The sequence below is a fragment of the Lutzomyia longipalpis genome, chromosome 2 (genome assembly GCF_024334085.1).
Source record: "Lutzomyia longipalpis isolate SR_M1_2022 chromosome 2, ASM2433408v1".
NCBI classification, from domain to species: Eukaryota; Metazoa; Arthropoda; class Insecta; order Diptera; family Psychodidae; genus Lutzomyia; species Lutzomyia longipalpis.
The window spans coordinates 4,123,051-4,143,440 of record NC_074708.1 but is presented as its reverse complement, the minus strand read 5'-3'; the positions used below and the strand labels follow the sequence as shown (position 1 = coordinate 4,143,440).

The window sequence follows — 20,390 nt, the reverse complement described above, 5'->3', positions numbered from 1 at the left end:
CCCCCATTGTGCTTTGGGGATAAATATTTTAATGAATTGTTACTCAATATTGAACGCGGACATTGGCGCAACAGAGGCCAATACCACTTGTATGGCTCATTATTTTATTGCTTTTATATGTACGTACATATATGTCTTTTTCCCAGCTTGAATTAATCAATATTTTATATGGTTTCAATTGCAGCAATTTCTAACTTGCTTTTTAGAGAGCTTTTGTCGGGGTGTTGTTGAGAAATTCTAGGAAGTTGGATTAAATTGTCTTCCGTGGTATATATGCAATTAGTTGGTATTTAAACGACACACAGTAAGTCTCTAAAGTATTTTCCTTTCATTCCTTTTTCCTCGCTGTCATGGCATGAAGTTTGTTTAAAATACCCGGAAGAGCGTATGACCCAAAAAAAATTATAAAGCTCTAAATAAAGCTCGGGAAATTCATGTCAAATTGTGGCCTAAATTTTCTATATAAAAATGATCCATTACCCAACTTTTTCAAAGCTCCGAAAATAATAACTATAAAATTTATTTTCCTTTTATCAGAAAAAAAAGAACTGGTGGCAACAATTTTCTTTTGTAATGAAATAAATGTAAAAAAAAAATTAAATTATCCACTAACTGGATTATCATGCAATCCTTTACCTAATTTGTTGTGCAAATTCTATGAAGCTCTAACTATTATACTACTAAAAACTTCCCCAATAAAAACACAATAAAAGTTCCTTTTTACGATCGAATTTTTCTCCCACTCACCCCGTTTCACCAGAGAAAATCTAATTCTCACTATCCCGGAGAAGGAAGTATTTCTGGGAATTTATGGGGCATTTCAGGAAAGTTGCTACATCACACATAGTGTGTAGGGGGGGTGGAGGTTGAAAAGCAAAGAAGGTGATGTTTGAGGTGGGTGCATGGTTATTTCGTGTTAGCAAAGATGTGTATGCGGAATCACGACCTTCTCGAAAATATACAAAATAATTTAATTTTTCACAGTGAAACGTGTTCATGTCAGCACTTTTATTGCTTCTTTGCCATACCGCGCGCGTTTCTACCTTTTCCCATCGTGGCGACGCGAGATTTTCTTGGCACAAATCCCCCATTGGGTGGGTGTTTGTGTGTGTCCCTCTTGCCATTCGGGAGCCATTCTCTATGTGATTCTATTACACTTTAACAATGTTTTCTATTCACTTATATAAAGTTTGTCTGGCTCTGGGCGGTATATTGGCAAACAAAGTAATGTAACCATTAACCAGATTATGTCGAGCCCCCTGTACATACAATATACAACATACAGGGTACATTTCCTTCCCTGCTTTAGGCACACGTGGAACTTATATATGGAATATTTCTACCAAAACTGAAACTTCTCTTTGGTGAATCAACCGTGTGCCACAGTTACAACATATATTAGCCCCCCTCTTAATCTCTCATACTCTCCCTCCCGAAAAATCTCCACTCTCAGCATCCGCGTGTGGAAAACAATACCTCCGCATAGGTAGTTAGAAAGTTTTCCTCGTGTGCCGCTTTATTTTTCGATGCCTAAGCTAATATTTTTCAAGTTTATCCATTATCCGTGACACGGGTGGTTTACCACGCTGCTCTGAAAAAGCTTCGTTAACATTTACATTGCCCCTGTCCCCCTATATGTGGGATAGATCATCAAATGAAAGTTCTCATGGATGAAAAAAAAAAACTAATTCAGAACAATTTAGAGCCAATTTTCCCATCCTCAGGGGGATTTTCATTACCTACATATAAGTTGTAGCATTTTAGCACACATTCACAATACAACGGGAGAATAAATTAAATTACTTGCAATTAATGTGGGAGAAATTGACACTACAGCTGCAACGAGGCAGATTAGTCTGCTCTCTTGTTGTAAATGTACAAAGTGATGAGAATAATTGATCTGTCCCTGTCTTCCTTACAGTGTGTTGTGTGGAATTTCTAAGGAGAGCCACTTGCATGACAAGAGGATGGGTTAGTTTCACTTGAAATTTCAATTTATTGTATCACGATGAGAAGTGGAAGAATTTTCAAGCAGAGAAGAACATTTTCCACTATACAGAATATGAAGAATTTGTTGCTCTTTCGCTGCCATTTCTAATGAATTTATATTCTTGCTAATGAAAACCAAAGCAGAGTTTTCACATTTTTTTCTTATTTTCTTTTTATAAAGCTTTTCAATTCAAGCTTTTTAAATTCTTAGTATTGTAACTGATTGTTGGGATTTTTCTTTGAATACAATCCAATTAATTAAAACGAAGAAATCAAGAGGAGATTCGTGGAATTTTCCCATAACTTTTGGATGGAGCTTCATGTTTTTTTTTTGTTAAATTTTTTAGGTGACTTTTAAAGGAAATTAATAAAAAGTTTAAAAAGCTATCTAAGGTAACAAACAATAACGACAATTTCGTTACTCAACTTTTAATTTTGATCATCTCTGTTGTAAGATTTTGATGTAAAATGCCACTTTTATATACGATTTTCTAGTTTTTCTTCTGTTTTTTTCATGTGTTTTCACCACACAAATATTTACAAAACTATCGAAAATCCTTATAGGAAAATCTTAAAGAAAAATCGTTCAGAAAGGTTCCACATTTCACATTAGAATCGACCAAGTTATCTTCAAATCCGTAAATTTTTGTTCATTATTAGGAAAATTCCTTCGATTTACATTTTTTTTCACAAAGAAAGAAGCTTCAATTACAACCAAAACAAGAAAAAATAAAATGAAATGAATTACAACCACTTACTTAAAACAAATACAAATACAAATAAAGGAAGAGCTTCCATTTTAACATGCAAACTCTAAATTTAAATTAAAAGTTTCCCAAAACGTTGGTTTTGTTTTGTGCATAAATATTTGGAAATGCTTAAAGTTATATCATTTGTAAAATGTTCTAAAAATAGTTCGACAGACTTCCTCATCGCTTGGGGAATTGTGATGAATCTACAATGATAAATATTTGAGTGTTTTAGGAGGATGATGCTAGAGAATTTGGTGAAAGCGTCTGTCTGTCTGTCTGTCTGTTACATCGTCCACCTCCGCAACCGGGGCTCGCATGGTGTGATGATTAAATATCCAAAAGAAGCGACTTTATCCCCCGTGAAGGTGCGCCTCGCTCTCCCCAAAAGTGGGTCTACCTCAAGAGCCCATCAATTCATCTGCCCACCCCCATGGCGTGGCCGGGCTCGTCGGAGAATTTTCCTTTCCATCATTTATCATTTTGCACCCTCAAGCATAATAATAAGGGCATCATCCCCACATTGCTCTCCCTTTTACCAAAAATACAACGCACCCCAAAGACACACACACACACACACACACTTTTACACTTTTCATCTCCACCATACCCAACACTGGGGAGGTTGACTCATTTCACCGGCATTAAACTAAATGGGGTGTGCTCTTGTTGTTGTCACACACCATAAGTGAGCTACTTTTCTCTTAAAGCACATAAAATCATTCCCTCACACCCAGACGCATGGAAAAAGTGATGCGAAAGCAGACCAGTGGGGCACACAGCACCGAATTTTACACATTTCAATGAATAATGAAAATCTGTTTTTGCCAAGAGGGCCACACGAGCACAGTGAGAAGGCAAGTGAAAATGCCAAGAAAAAGCTCAGAGCAATACCTACACTACATACATAAGCTGTGAGCTTTAGGCTGAAAAATTACATTTTTCCAAAGAAAATAATCCCCATGAGAAGCCCCGGAGTGCAATTAATGGAAAAATGATAGTGATGGTATTTTTGACAAATTATAGAGCTTTTTCGCTTTAAAAGCTCCGGGTGTTCAATCAAAATGTGATTTTTTTTTATCCTATAAAAAAAGTGAAAATCGAGAGAAATTTAAAAACAAAAATCAAGTAAAAAATTCAATTTATCTGTGAAAGTGTTGAAAAGCATTGATGAGCTTTTTCAATGTTCAAATGAGTTAATTTTTTGGTAAAAATTGAGGGGAAGTTAGGCAGACTTAAAAAAAGAGAATTTAGTTTCTGTCAACTTTAAAAATACTTTCTGTGATGCTTTGGATTTATCAGGGGGCCTATAAATTAGACTTGAATTTACTACTTCTCTGTTTGATTTAAGAGTTTTATGCTTAAATTTATCATTTTTGTCAGCTTAACTGTTATAACTCTACTAACTTTAGGCTTTGCAAAGAAACTTTAATAGGGGAGGGCGGGGCTAATAAAGTCACTTAAGGGTTTGGAAAAAGCTTAAAATATCATATTTCCTAGCTAGATAGAACAAAATGATCTGAGAAAGAGTTGTAGGGCAAGAAATATCCTAAAGAATCGAGCTATACATTTTGCTTTATCTGTTTGGGAAATATGATATTTTGAGCTTTTTCTAAACCCTTAAGTGACTTTTTTAACCCCGCTCTCCCCTATAAACTAAAACAGAAACATAAAGAACATAATACTACGAGAAAATCATTCTAAGTAATTTTTACACGTAATTATATTTTTAGTTCCCTTTAGAATCACGATTTGTATGTCTTTTGACCTAGTTTGACTCCAATCAAATGATTTTGAGCTTTTCGAGATATTCAGGGAGCTTTTCAAAGAATCGCTCATACAAAGTTACATAGAAGTATTTTGCAAATTCCTCTCTACATAGATTTCTGAGCAGCTTTTGACGGAATAGCAGTATAAATAAGAAATATCGCAATTTAAGCTTAAACTATTTATGCTCTTTTTCTGTTTTTACATTCTCAGAAAACGAAACAAACGGAAAAATCCTCTTTGGTTTCTTCTCAATAAAAATCTTTTTCTTCAGTGATAAAATCCCCATATAATAGTGAATGATTTTCTCTGTAAAGTTCCTATATGCCATCCCCCTTAAGTGGGCTGAGAGAGGTCAAAATGGTTTTTATGAATCTCCTCTGCATAAATTTGACCCTTTTTCCCCCAAACACACACACACAAACTATGAAGAAGAAGAGAGCTTTTTTTCCATCCATTTCACAGAACCATATTCCATCGATTAAATACCTTTTAATCCGATAGAATCTCTTCCACCCAAACTCTCCCCATGCCTTCTTGTGGATCAGACGGATATGAAATTCAAATGGCAGAGGGAGCAAAAGTGGATAAATTTTGTATCTGAAGGGATGTTTTTTTCTGGCCTTTAAAGGGGGGCGAGAATGTTGCCCAAAAATTGGCCACTCACATCTTGCCAATTTCCATGGCAGGGAGGCTTGATGCGGAAAAAATCCCCGATCATCCAACCTGGTATTTGCACAATGAAAAATTGACGATATACCTCCTGATTGATTTTTGCCGGATGAAGTGCGCCAAATTGAGTGTTTCTCCGGGATGTGCCACGTTGGGTGTGTGTGTATGTGTGGATGTGTAGTGAGTTACCCCAAGGATTCGGCGCGACGCAGAAAAAGCACACATTTTACTGAAGTTAAACACACACAAAAAATGGATGGTTTTCCCGGGGAAAACCTCATGCAAAATGCAGATGGATGGTTGAAAGGAAAAGTAGAGAGAATAATGGGGTTGGTCCGGGTGGGGCTACAAAAAAACTTGACCAGGATGAGAGCTTTAAAGCTCTGTGACGGCGATAGCTTGTCTTGTTTGAATCGTCCGCAAAAACTTTCGCAAACAGCATTATGTGCGGCATGTAAAGGCTTTTTTTCTAGCCTATGTGCTTGCACAAAGAGAGAGCTTTTTCGAGTGGAACACAAGTTTTACATTTAAAGCTAGACTTCTGGCTTGTGGAACTTCATTTTATTGCTATGTATAGAGGGTGGGTTTGATGGAAAGCCTGACATCTGCAAAAAAATACCAATAAATTTTTTCTCACAAGAGCGCGAGAAATTTTCCCTGAATGATGCCTCATTAAACCCATCTCCTGTTGTGTCATTTGTCTATTTCCTTTGGTAACAATACACGGAGTTAGGGGGAGGGAATGTAAAATATACTTCTGAATACAAAATTAGGGGAGAATTTTCAATCAAAATTCATTTTCCCACCCACATTTCTTTCCCATTTAAATCGACTATTTTTGTTCACTTCCACCTCCTGAAAAAAAAAACTTTGTGGAATATAAGCCACCTGTATTAATTTGCCCACCTTCCGGTCCTATGAATTCAAATTATTATTAGTTATTTTGAGAGTATATATTTCGAAAGTTTTGTGGTTATTTTCATTGAATAAACGTTCATGGGTAAACAGAGAGCTTGTCGTATCTGTGATTCCTTTGTTTTATTTCTGCTTTTTGTTTCAAACAAATTTTCTTTTATGTATATTTATTTTGAAGTATATACATAATATATTTATAAATAATACATTTTCAATTTTACTAATTCATTTTCAGCAAATAATATAAACTCATTCTATTCTGCAAATAATAATAAAATAAATATATAGTTCATTCTACGAGAGAGAGAAATAATTATTCTAAATCTATTTCATTGGTAAGATTATTAGCAAAATAATCTCTGAAAAGGATTTTTATTTTATATTAAAAAAAAAAGAAAAATTTCAATTTCTCTGAAAATTTAAATAGCAGTGTCTTGTACAAGAGAAAACTCCACAAGAAGAAAAAATGTGTGGGAAATCAATTGGAAAGAAAAATGTGGAAGGATGGAGAAATGGAATAAAAATTGAAAGAAGTTTTCCCTCAATCATTTCCACAAACACACATAATAAAATGCCCATTGAGTGGCACAGTCAGAAGAAATTGGTAGTAAATGTTTCACGAAGACGACACTATATTGGGTTCGTAGTCTTCAATCAATGTTGGTAAAGAAAAAAAATTGGAATATCTATGAAGGGAGCAAGAAAAAAGTATGTGGAAGGAGACACGACAACTTTTATCAACCACCCCCCAAATGTTTCTCAAACATACAAAAGCTCTCTTTCACTCTCTCTCTTTATATTTCATTTTCCAAATAAATCGAACATGTTAAATGAATTTTCACGAGAAGAAATAAACTTTCTATCTCTTCTCCACCTCACATTGAATTTCTTTTCTCCAAGTTGGAAAATTTTTACGAGGGGACAGGGAAAAAAATTGTGCGGTTGGGGTATAATGTGAGAAAAAGTTTTATCCTCCTCATCACCCTCCCCCTTCGCATAGTACGTATGCCATGGGAAAAGCTCTAGGGCACTTCTGCGTGGACTTTTAGTCACACTATCAATAAATATAAAATATTGTCGGATGGCAGAGGAAAAGTTGTTGTTGGTGCAGGAGGGATCTTTTATAGTTAGAAAGCTCGTGGAAAGTTTCAACAAAGTGTCGATTTTAATTATTATTTGAGCATTTTGTCACAATTTCTTCGACATTTTCTCGTTTTTACCCAGCGTCGTATATAATTTTCCGGATTTAGTACTCATTCGAGGTAATAAGAAAAATATGTTGTTGACAGAAGGAATTACTCTTCACTTGAACCTTAATACACCATCATGTGCTATTTTTAAAGATATCCCTCTCTCTCTCCTCTAGCCTTGGAGCGTATTTTGCAAGAAAAGGGGAAAAGAATTTTCTTTCTGAGAATTCAAAGAAAAGAGCTTAAATAACAAATAAATTCTTTTCCGTAAATAAAGAAAAGCTCTCTGTTACTCATATTTAAAGGAAAGAAGAAAAATATCAATATCTTCCAAAGAATTTGTTTTAAATAAGAGAGGATGAATAAATAATAAAATCGAGTACTTTGCTAGCTGAATTATTTTAAATTTTAAATATAATAACAGGTAGTAAATAGAAAAGAAGTTATATTTACAATTTATGATTAATTTGAATTATTATAATTTATTTTAATTTTTTAGAGAAACGATTTGGGACACTTTTCTCGATTTAAGTGAACTAAGCACAAAACCGATTTTATTTTATTAAATCCATTAAGTCTAAATTAAGGATAAATATCTCAGTGAATTAATTATACAAAAAGCTTTCAAACAGATCGTGATCTATTCAAAAATATAAAATAAATCAGAAGAAATCTCTTCTCAAACAAACAATTTAAAGCTCTGAGATTTCTTCTTAAGAGCATTCTCTTCTATATACTGACTCAGAACTTTTCAATGGAATGAAAGCTTTTTCAATATATATAGAGAGCATAATATAGAGCATCAGACTATACAGCAAAATGTGTGTCTGTGCAGTCTCATAGGGTTAGACTCCTTTTAGGCTCTACCACACGCTCTGCCTAAAAATTGCTCCATCAGCGAGAAAGCTCGCAAAAAAGCTCCCATGCGAAAATCACTCGCAAATCGATTGGGTTAATGAAAAAAATATTTTTCTTCGTCAATATTCACAACATTGTCAGCACATTCACTCCTCGTGCCTATTGTGTCGTCTTACAATTTTTCTCATAGTAAAAGCCATCCATATGAGAGCTTTTTTTTTTTGCTTTGGGCGTCCCTCGCAAAGGGACACACGCACAAATGGAGTGGAAATCCCCTCGGTTAGAGTTAGGAAAAAAATGTCAATTTGGAATAGAAGATGGAGGGATTTTTCTGCTGCATAGGCAACGATATGTGAAGAAAATCTCCCATATACACACACACACAGAAACTAAGAAGAGAAGAAAAGTCAATCTTGACGATGTGAAACCCCTTTTTCACTCTAGAAAGCTCCTCAGCACAGTGTGAGAAGAAATGCAATCAACATATGAGAATGTACTTCTACACCCCCGCACCCATGGATCTTGTATTGTTCCTGAACAGCATGAAACTTTCATATTTGTGTTGTGCAAATATTTATGTTGCCTCCGCGAAGGGTGAGAGAAAATGAGAGCAAAGAAAAAAACTCGAGATGAATTCTTTTCACTTGTGACGGGGCTAAGTTTCTGTGTCAAAAGCTACTTTGTCTATGGAGCTTTTTATGAATTTTCCGCAGGGTCGTCATGGAAAAGTGCAAGAAAGAATATTTTCTTCTTGCTCTATCCCATGTTAATTTTCCAGGGGGTCTACCGAAAAGAATAAAAAAAAACAACAACCCAGCAAACTCCTACCTTTTAGTTTTTTTTTTAATAACAAAAAATTCTCTGTGATCATTTCTTCTTCAAAAAAATATTTTTTTTTATGTAATAATTCTTCTGAAAAACCCTCTGTTCGCCGTCAAAGTGAAATGCACACGGGATGCAGTTCAAGCTCTGCAAAGCTACAAAAAAGCACAACCCTTAATGCTATGGAACAAAAATTCTTCCATTTAGGGATGAGAACGAGCACACAACAGCACAATGTGTTGAACTTTTTGACGAAAAGCTTTTGGAACAAAAAGCGCAGAGATTGTGGTGAGATTGTGGAATTCCGCGGCCGTGATACAGCATGAAAAAAATCCTCCCTCCCCTAAACTAAAAATCCTTCAGAGAGTTCTTTTTTTTTCCCTGAGTCGTGGGTGCAAAAATTCTTCATCCATAGAAGGAAAATTCTTCTGTATAGAGCTTTTCAGCACACACACCCGGCAGTGAAAAAATGACGAGATAAATTAGGAATCTCATAAAGTTTGTGTGTTGCGACTCATGCGAAACTCGTAAAGTATATTCTTTTCGTTCACACAACAACTTCATTTTGCAACCAAGTCTCGGAGGCAGAAGCACCCCAAAAAAAATTTAATATAACTCGAGACAATTTGTGTCATGCATCATGGAAGAAAATTTGTGCTGAGAAAGCAGAGATTTGCGGGTTTTCCCTTTTCGCAGAGATCGTCCCCTTGGGTGCGATATGTGCTATTTTCGGGACAAAATTGAGATAATTATCTCCCTTATATGGCGAAGAAATGAAGAGATGCCAAATCCGTCGCTCCCAGTCGCATCTTCTCCATCATCTTCCCATTGCTCATTGTATGTATGTATGTTATATAGTTAGTTGCTTCTACCACACATAAATGGAGAAGGGGGGATGGGACGTACGCCATACTCTCTCTTCATAAAAAGCTCTTATTACTGCTAAAGGGTGAGTGACTATGGGGAGAAGGGGAGGCGAACTAAGACGTCCCACCGTGAGACCATCAAATGGGGGTGAATTTGTATAACTTGATTATGATGATAAACCCATATGTATCGAGATAAAGATGCGCATATATTTTGCCCCTAATACTTCCTCCTCAGTCTCATGGTGTGTGTGTGTGCCTGATATGTGCGAGCTTGCGAATAATTTATAATGGGTACTCGGGGATCGCACCCCTCACACCCCATTCCCCTATTTTGCTTTGGCTGTATGCTCAACGCAACCCCCGCATCAATTCCCACCTCGATTCTACCATACTTTCTGCCGCGAATAAATAATTATTCATCACCAGAAGCCTTCGGTTGTACACACAGAGAAATCCACGCGGGGGGTGAGATTAATACAGGGATTATTGGTGTTGCCTATGATATTTGCCCGTATGTATTGCTAAATTTTCTATATACCAAACACGTCTACATAAATATGTACAGATTTAATCGATTAAGACACTCCCCAGCAGATTTGATTAGCCTATTAAAATTCTCAAAGTATACACGAAATAAGGCTCAGAATCTTTATAAAGAAATACTTTTTTCTTTTGAGATTTTCCCCACATCGTGGCGTAAAGGTTAACATGGAAATTGGGTTGGAAAATTACAAGACTTGAGGTTGTTTTCACGAGTTTATCATTCATATTTTCAAAGTTCAAGTATTCCGTATGAATTTCCATTTAATTATAGTTTAAATTAATTCGTGAATTTTCAATTTATAAGATTTATTTTGGACGGAATTCACTATTCAATCGGACTTAAAAATTTAAGTCGGTTTTAAGGGTTTTAAGACAGTTTTTTTTAAAGTCTGATTTAGAAATTTTAAGTCAGATTAACAAATTGCATATTTTTCAATAAATTTTACAAATTTTGATGTTTGAAGATTGTCAGATGCACATATTGGAACTTAAAAACTTGCTGATTACACTTTTCAATTTTTTAAGTTCCAAAAAGTGCATCTGACAATCTCCAAACATCAAAATTTGTAAAATGTTAATCTGACTTACAAATAGGACTGACTTAAAACCTTAAGACGGACTTACAAATTTTAAGACCGACTTACAAACTTTAAGACCGACTTAAAAACATTGACTTAAAACCTTGAGGTCGACTTAAAAAAAAACTGACTCAAAACCTTAAGACTGACTTAAAAACCTACTTAAATTTTTAAACTTGACTGAGTAGTGAATTCCACCCAATAGGAATTTTAATTTTGAATTTATTTTCTGTTAAAATACATTTTGAAGCTTTCAAAGTAAAATATTCATTTTAAAGAAAGAATAAAGATAAAAATATAGGTACGAAGGCACTGTCTGTAGGAATCCTTTGCAACCTAGAACATTGAATTATACCACCACAACGCTATTTTACTCCCCTGTGTACAGTCAAATCAACACGAAACTATATTCCATAGGTTAATGCCGTCGTTCATCTAAAATTTTCTTCCAAAACAAACTTCCATAATCACCCACATACCGTCGGGAATTGGTATAAATTTAATCTGAGTGTTCACCCAACTAGTGTTGGAACATATAAAGTTCAACTTAAAGCCTGTTATATACACATACGTATTTAGGTATGTAAATAGAACACTATATACGCAGTGAAAAGCCACACTTAAAGACTCCCTCGCATTTCTGCACAACCAAGGTGTTAAACAGATTTTCGGGGGCTTGGCAGCGGAAATTTCTAAAATATTAATTAATTCCATGCAACTCACTGTAATTAATTAAAATCTCCACAAATTGCTTCATATCATCTAGACAGAATGGGTAAAGGAATTTTTAAGGGGGGAAAGGCACAACATTCTCACATAGGTGATAGACGGGCGCGCGCGAGGCGGGGGTTGCGAGAATGTTGTGCAATAAAAAGAACATAAAATACATACCACAAGACACATTCTCCCCCTCAGCCGGAAGGCAATTTCGTGAAAAGACTCTTCGTGAATTTACATAATATCACCCCCATCGTACCACAACTATACTGCTACCCAACCACACTAGATATTCCTCATCTGTGAGCTTTTGCCGTATACAGAGCTTTATACCAAGAGCAAAGGGAGGTATGGGACGGGGGATGCTCTGTGAGATATGTCTCCCTCTCACCCATGTTTCGTTTTTTGGAAATAAAAATAAAATATAGGGCAGAGAAAGAAGATCCTTCTCTTTGGAATGAAATAGATTTGTGGGGGGGGGGTGGTTGAAGTTGAGAGAGCACGAAAAAAAAATGTATAATGGTGGGTGAATGTTCACTTTTCAAGTACAAAAAACCGCCAGTTTTCTTCATGGCGGAAGCTTCCTTGGGGTTGGGGGTGCTGAAAAATGAGAATACTCCTCGATGGGGGCAAAAGAAAGCACCAAGTGAATCGGAAATGTAAAGGATTTGATTCCATTTTCACTGAAGAGATAATGGAGCTTTAACATGATTTTTCTCATCCATTTTAATCCATATTCGTTTCCGTGCTCTCAACCCCGCGCGCTCCTGGTCTCCTTTGTGGGGGATTTATTTGTGTATACCTCACACAGATGAAAATATGGCGAGAAAAAGCTCTCATCTGAGATGATCTTCTATATAAGAAAGCTCTTAGATAAATCAATTTTATGAGAAAAGTAATTTTGTTAAAATTTATTGAAGATTTCCTTTGGAATGTAGAAGAAAAAAGAACTTGTCGTTTTTTTTTAAATGAATAAAATGAAAGTGAATTAACTAAATAAATGGAAAATTAAATCTTTTTATAGCATGGCAATGGAACAATTTAATACATAACCGTGAAAATCTTACAAAGTCTTTTGGATTGCAATAAACATTCTCATATGGAAAATAAACTAATAATTTCTTCATAAAGGCAGGGACAATGGAAAATTTCTTGGAACTGTATAGACTTGGAAATAAGTCAAAGTTCTATGTGTCCAATTTGCATACAATATTGCTCAATTGTTCTCACAATAATGTAAGAAAATTGCCAGGAACATTAAATAAATTATCACATTCTTCCTTGGAATAAAAATCACTTCAGGAATTTTGCTACTTTTACTTGAAATTTTGCCAATTGAAAAATTTACATAATAATGATGAAAAACTCTTTTTTAAATCTTGAGAAAATAAGCTTTTTGTGAGCTTTTCATATTTACTAGTGTGTGCTTTTGCACATTCATATAATTAAGTAATTTTTCAGACATAAAGACATTAATAATTTTCAATGAGTTTATCGTGAAAAGTTTCAATCCACATAAATTATCAAGTATGATACTTTGTAGGCAATCCAGGTCAATTTTAACTGTCCTGTATTACCCAGTGGATTGCATAAATACATACATACATACATAGTATAGTGTACATAGTGTCAAGCATGAATGTAAAGTTTGCAAAAAACTTTCACCAACCTGTTAGCAAAATCCACCTATAATCCATATTTTCCACGCTATCTCGCCACACAATGCAGTAGTTTACTGGAAAATCCTCCTGCAGGCTCACGAAAAATCCTCCTCTTATTTTGCCTTTTTTAACACCCAAGCTTTACCTCCAAAATCCCTAATAAAACACACACACACACTGTGAGGGTGAGCTCTGTTATTTCAGGAAAGAAGAGCTACACAAATACACTGTGGGAGCTTTTGTTCTCGCCTCTATTAATATAGTTTTTGGCGCGAATTCAGGATGAGCTTTTGAAGCCTTATATACGAAGAGAAAACCCCAAAATCCTTTGAATTTTTAATCCCTCTATTACAACACTTATTTCCGCAAATGTTTCCTTTCACTCTGTGAGAATGATAATGCAGGAAAATGGTTTGTTCGCAGAAGATGCTGCAGCAGCAGTGGTTTTGCAAAAAGGATTATTGTCCGGAAAGCTTAAACACCCTGAAAAGGGAAGCACGGGGGGTGTATAGTGTGGAGCTTTCTCTCACTCACTGATGTACCTTTGATGGTTACGAAACACTTTGAACGTTATATAGGAACAGAGTGGTTTGAATTAATGAAGTGACTCTCAATCGATAGCCCTGTGTCCAACCTAAAGTAGTGTCTGTGAGTGTTAAACTCTTTCACGTGGTGCAATTAGTCGAGGTGAGGATGTCATTTGCACCGCAGTTCAAACACTGAAGCCATCCTCCCTATTTGTGTCCCACAAAACTCTATCGTTTATGCACACTCTGCAAAGGTTGACCGTTTGCTTTTCTATATGGGAAAACACTCCAGGTTACATAACACACACCCCCTGTACACACATTTGAGGGTAGGACAGTTTCACTATTTTTCCTCTATGGCTATTATTATGTAATTCCTGCCGCACATTATACCGCCCGGAAGCAATTTCCTGCGCGGCCCCAAAAAAATATCCTCACTGTTTTGCGGTGTATGGAAAATGATGGACACCCCACCAATTTCCTCGTTGGGGACTTCCGCCACACTGGGTATAAATTGAAATTTCCGTCTCCAAAAAATAACTTTTTTTTGCCTTCTCGCGCTTTTCACAGGGTTTCCTGTTTGCTCGGAAAATTCTCTTTTTTTATTCTAATAAATCCTCCCTGTCATTTGGACAAATCTCCAAACACTGCACTTCACTTGTTTCCCTTTAGGGGTTTTGAGAAACCAAACTAACCCTCCTGATGCACACTGTATGGAGAAGATCGCACGAGATTTTTGCCGCGTACTTTATAAATCGAATGCACGTTCCATTCGACGTCCGTTGCCGGAATGACAAGGGTCGTACCGAAAGAGGGTTGCTTTCCGCAGCACCCACAAGCAGGGGCACGGCCGACATTTATCCGGGAAATTCCGAATGAATCGGGAAAATTCAGGGGAAATTCTCGGCTAAGGGGCAACGGAGCTCTATGCCAGGGGGTGGTGGTGGCCGTGCGAGAACACAATTGTTGACAATAATTCGTGGGGCTCGCACGCCAAAAATTCATCTCCCCTGACAGAATAACAATGCCATAAAAACCGCAGTAATGTGGTTTAATGATCCCCCGGAAATGGAGTTTTCCCTCGAGCGGAAGCAGTAAAAAAAGCACCATAGATGAAGGATTTTTTCTTCTGTGTCGCATAATTCTTTGATATGCCATCGGAACAAGCACTTTGCCAAAATCTTGCATATTGCTGCTGCCCGAAAAATTGTCTGAGGGAGGTTGAGTCGTAAAGATTTTCAAAAAAAAAACATTGTAGATTTCATTTGATTGAGAGGGATTAGAATAAGAATAAAAAGAACGTCGCGAGCAACTGAAAGAACTTTTAGTCAAGAAAGAAGAGCTTTTTCTCAATGAGAAATTAATTTAGGAATAAAATTTCTTATTCAGGATAAAAGATATTATTTTCTTAATTTGTTTAATAAAAATTTAGAGCAAACTTTTAGATTAAAAAAAAACTACATACATTTAAAATTGCTTTAAAGCCTGAAAAGGACTTTATTCATTTCTATATGGCCTAAACTCACAAACATGGAAACCAGGATACAAATAATCTTATACAGAATCAAATACTACTAAACGAATAATGAATCCCTAAAGATACTTTTCATTTTTCACTGGAATCAATTAGAAAAATCTAATAAAAATTTGTTTTATTCAAAAATGCTAATAATGACGTCACGATGTATTTTTTTACCTCTCTGAATGTATGAAGCATTAAAATTCATCAAATAAGCATAAAATATGCATGAAAAGGGACCAAAACATAATAAAAAAGTCATTTTTCGCAAAATTAATATTAATTTAATATGTAAAACGAATTTTTTTGAAAATTTTTAATATTCTTTTAAAAAAAATGATTTTTTGCTGCTTTTGGTGATCTTTAGAATTTTTACCTGGAAATTAAAGTTTAATAGAATTCTAAAATTTTAAGAAAAACAATTCTAAAGTAGCATTGTAGTTTCCAAGAGAATTCTGTGAAAAATATACAAAATTTCTCAATATTCAAAATAAGATAATCAAGCTTTCCAAAAATACTTTAAATCCAATCTAAAATTCCTTCACAACCAAATAAGCCGACACACGTGGAAGATAGCCTGTGGGGCTATAGAAATCACATTTATAGGTAATTCACAACAAAGTTCCATAAATAAATTGGGGATCAATGTGGGGATTTATTTGTACAAAGTTTCCTAAAAAAAAATATAAAAAATTTATCAAAATACTGCAGAAAGAGCAAAAGATGACAAACAGAAATCTCCTTGGAATGGTCCCCAAAGATTTGCCATAGGCTTCCTGGGGAGATAATCAATTGTGCTTTCATTTTCCACACACCACCCTCTTTGAGGGCTTTGGGGTAAATAAATAGAGAAAGTGAGAGAGAGTGGGTGAGTGTAAGTACCTAATCCAGTGAAGAACGGAAGTGATGGGAGAAATCAGCCGAAATAAAATATCTTCACAGTGTAAGTATGTAGCTACATTATATATATATATATATATAGTGAAGGTATTTTCGGGGGGTGAAGTTACTTGATCTTTCGGGGGTTATTTTTGCGAAAGACTGCACATCGAGTGACATACCGCACACAATATATATATGATCCCCTGATATATATGATTATGTGTCCAGTGATTTCATCTTAATCCAATTCTGGGTTACTCGAGTGGAACACATAATGATATAATAACAAAAATTGCTTCAATAAAATTACCATCACCCTTCGTTGGAGGAACTTCACCCCTCGGGGGATGCCAAGGGGTGATGTTGGGTGTGTGAAGTACGTTGAGGAGGGAGAGAAAAGTCGCAGCAGCGATGGCTTATCGGCAACGGTAGGAACCAAAAGCGTTGTCGATGAAAGAAATAAGCCGTATGTCTCGTTTTCGGATTACAAATTATGCCATTTATTCCACACAACTTATCACTTTGATCGACCCTTTTGCACACACAAACATCAAATTGTCCTCAAACCAAGTGAGACAGTCGCATTGATGGTGTTTTCTTCACCAAATAAAAACCCACTTCTTCCACTTCCTGCCTCCTGTGTGTTGTACGTACCACCTTTACCATTTACCTGATATATGAGGATGGATGGGTGATTGTGGAAATGGCGGTGACACACGTGAACAGCCGAATGTGTAAATTCACCCACCATTCACACCTTATATAGCATCCAATCGTTTCTGTTTCTCTTTTTTTTTTCTTTTAGCTTTTCTGTGAAAAATGCTTTTCAACTATTGACATTGTACATGGAAAACAGAGAGACAGATTTTTCTTTGAAAGGAATGCCTTCGAAGGGAGAGTCCTTCGTATACATTGAACAAGATTCTTATAAATTTCATGCAAAATGGAGCAAAAAACATTGCTGTATCATGCTTGATTTAAATTGTGTTTGACGATATGTGTTTGACAGCTTTTTGGACAAACGTTAAGGGTCCCATCTTTTAATCAGAAAATTCTGCTTTTGGTCAAAAAAAAAATTCTGCTTTTGGTCAGGAGAACCTGCTTTTGATCAATATACCATTTTGAAAATAAGAATGTTCCAATTCAAAGTGGAATGTTCCATTTTGATCAGAAAAATATAACATTCAATCAGGATAATAAGCTATAAGTCAGGATAATTAACCATTGAACAAGTGAAATTGGTTCATGATCAGGAGAATAAAGCTTTTTGGTCATGAAAAACTAGCAACAGATCACGAAAATAAGGCGCTGGTAATGAAAATATGACAAAATGAAAACAGTTTTTCGCATTTTCTGGCTCTCCTGTTGATTTTAGAGCAAATCTGAATGGTTTTTTGGGTAATCCCGTATCCACAGGTTCACCAATGAGCCCGATCGATGTATACCAAAGGGAAGTTTCAAATGCAAAATATTCGAATTTTCATTTTTTTTTTCCTTGAAGTTTATACGTATTTACATGATCATTAACAGTCCTCATCAAATTGGAACATTCTTCTGATCAAAACGGAAGATTTTTTTTTGATCAAAAGCAGATTCTCCTGAACAAAAGTAGAATTTACTGATCAAAAGATTTGATGCCAACGTAAGTGTTGCAGAGTTTGTGCATAAATCGATTTAAATTAATTATTTTTCCATTCATGATTCATCCCTTTGTCGTTCTCGAAGAAAGTCTAAAATTTCCATTTTTAGGCAAATCTCAGATGAAAATGAAGAGTTTTCTGAATTTTCTGAATTCCAAAATGAATAAACTCCTTCCCATTACTATAATTCCCAACAAACAAAACATTAAATCAAACTAGAAATTCGGCTAGACTAATAAATTGTCATTTTGTCAGAATGAATCAAAATTACAATTTATTAATTTATAAATGTATTTCGGGAAAATATTGAATTAATTTAACGTGCAAATTATCAAAATAATATACATTCACAAAATCACTTCCATTTGCCATTTATTTTGGGATATATAAACTTGTGTGTGATGCATGGCAATTGGGGAATTCATTGGGATTGACACAAATTCGTTGCAGATGAATTAAAATTTCAAGATGCAATCTCGCACTCAATTCGGCATCTTTCCATGGAAAATTCACTCTGGCATTTGGAAGATATCTCCCTGTGAGAAGGAAAAACCCCGAGAGATTTTTCTTCGCTCCCGTTCGTAATTTCTCCAAGTCTCAAGGAAAAGCGCAAAGTTTTCCCGTTATATCCATCAATTTGCACTGGCTCCCCAAATTGGGGGGGGGGGGTGTGGGTGGATGGGAGGATGAGAATGTTGTCCATGTGAAGCCAATTATATAAATTACAAACAATTAGAAATTCTCTCTCTCTCTCTTTCGCTAGAGCTATGTATACCCATGAGGAAAAGTTTCGGCATTGCGGGGGAGGTTGGAAGAGATGTCTCTCGAGTGGAAATTCGTTAGTACTTTGTACGGGAAGTTGCCTCAATATAATGCGAACTTTAATCGAAACCCAGTATAATTTTCACTTTGGACGTCGTGGGTGGGTGCATCCTTCTCCCCAAAAACATCTTCCTCATAAGTAATTAATAATAGGGTGCTACTTTATTCCTCTTCATCCACATTGCAATGGAGCCGGGGAGGGTTTAGCACATGCCTTTTGATACGATGCTAGATGGGAAATCAAAGACTACCCCAGGGGATCTCTGATGGGATCTTTTAGGGAAATCTCACTCACTACTTAGCTCTCTCTGCTGTGTGATGGTGATGCACTTCAGGATGAAACCATTCATCATTTACTGTGGAAAATCACGTTAAATTTTCACCCAACGCTCATCAGGGGTCCTGCACTCCGGATAAATTTGCAGCTACACTTGGAAAATGCCCACATACTGTGAGTTTAAAATTATTACTCATTGAGAGTGATAAATTTTAATTTGTTTCTCCAAATTGGGGAGAGATTTCACCTGGAAAACAAACATGGATAAAAATCTCAACTTTTAGGAGTTTCTTTGCCAAAGGATTTTCACTCAGAGATGGTACAAAAAACACTTTTTTCACCTTTAAAAATCAAACTGTGCATTTTCCTGAGTGTACCTTCAACGTAACCTCCTCCCCTGGCTGTTTCATTGTAATGTATTCGATATAAATAATGCATCATCAAAGATTTAATGTTGTAATATGGCAGCAAATGAATGATTCCGGCCTCAGTGATGGATTGGTTGAGAAAGAATCGATTTGATCCGCTTGCCAAACACGAAATCATCCTTGCGTATGTGAGTTGGCCATCGGGGCCAGGAAATATTGTAAGTGGGAGGTTTTTTTGATCCATTCAATGTTCCACATAATTAAGTTTCATCGCATGAAATCGATGGGGGATGGAAAATTTCTCGGGTGGTGTGCATAAATTACATACATGATGCGAGGGCGCGCGGGAATTTTTCACGATGGAAGAAAAACGCAGCCATGGGTTTGAGGGGTTGTGGTGGGCGCATCTGGAGCGATAATGGTGTATATACAGGGTGTCTCTCCATCCCCATTTGGAAGGGATCATCCCACTCTACGAATTTTCTTCTCCCGCAGTGCAGACAATTTCCCTGTCGCACATAATGTGATTATCCTCCTGCTGTGGTTGCTGGTGTGCTTCACAAAATGCCATTCCCTTTGTGCATGGCCCTTCTTCTCCTTTTTTTTCATTCCTTGATGTCCTCCTACCGCTGTGCAGGAGTGACACACACTGATAAATGCTACCAATAAAAATGCCTTTATTAGTCAACCCTCGTGCAAAAAAAAAACTCATTTCCGTCTGTCATCATTTTAGTAATTTCACCCACAATCGAGATGATGTGTCATGAAATCCGCAAGCACATTGCGCTTCCTGTCATCATATCATCTCCTCCTGGTGGTGGCGTTGTAGGTGCGCAAATGAAGTACCTCACAGAACAATCATAAAAGTCCCATTCACAATAAAATTTAATTCGATATGAATTCTTGAAGGCACCGAATCTCCTTGTTTATCCTACAGGATCATTCTGTTCCGCAGAGCTAAAAGCGTGCGTCCCTGAGCGGAAGATATTGCAAGAAAAAGATGTTTTTGTACACAAGAATCCCTC

At 36.1% G+C, this 20,390-nt stretch overlaps 1 protein-coding gene across 1 annotated transcript in view; it reads right to left on the bottom strand.

Annotated features, from left to right (window-relative positions):
* LOC129788714 (hemicentin-2-like) overlaps positions 1-14,649 on the bottom strand; it is a 169,732-nt gene extending 155,083 nt beyond the window's left edge. Inside the window, exon 1 of the mRNA XM_055825003.1 lies at positions 13,339-14,649. Within this exon, the coding sequence (XP_055680978.1) occupies positions 13,339-13,366 (28 nt within the window). The 5' untranslated portion in view covers positions 13,367-14,649. The remainder of the gene's footprint in view (positions 1-13,338) is intronic.
* Positions 14,650-20,390: the final 5,741 nt, after the last annotated feature.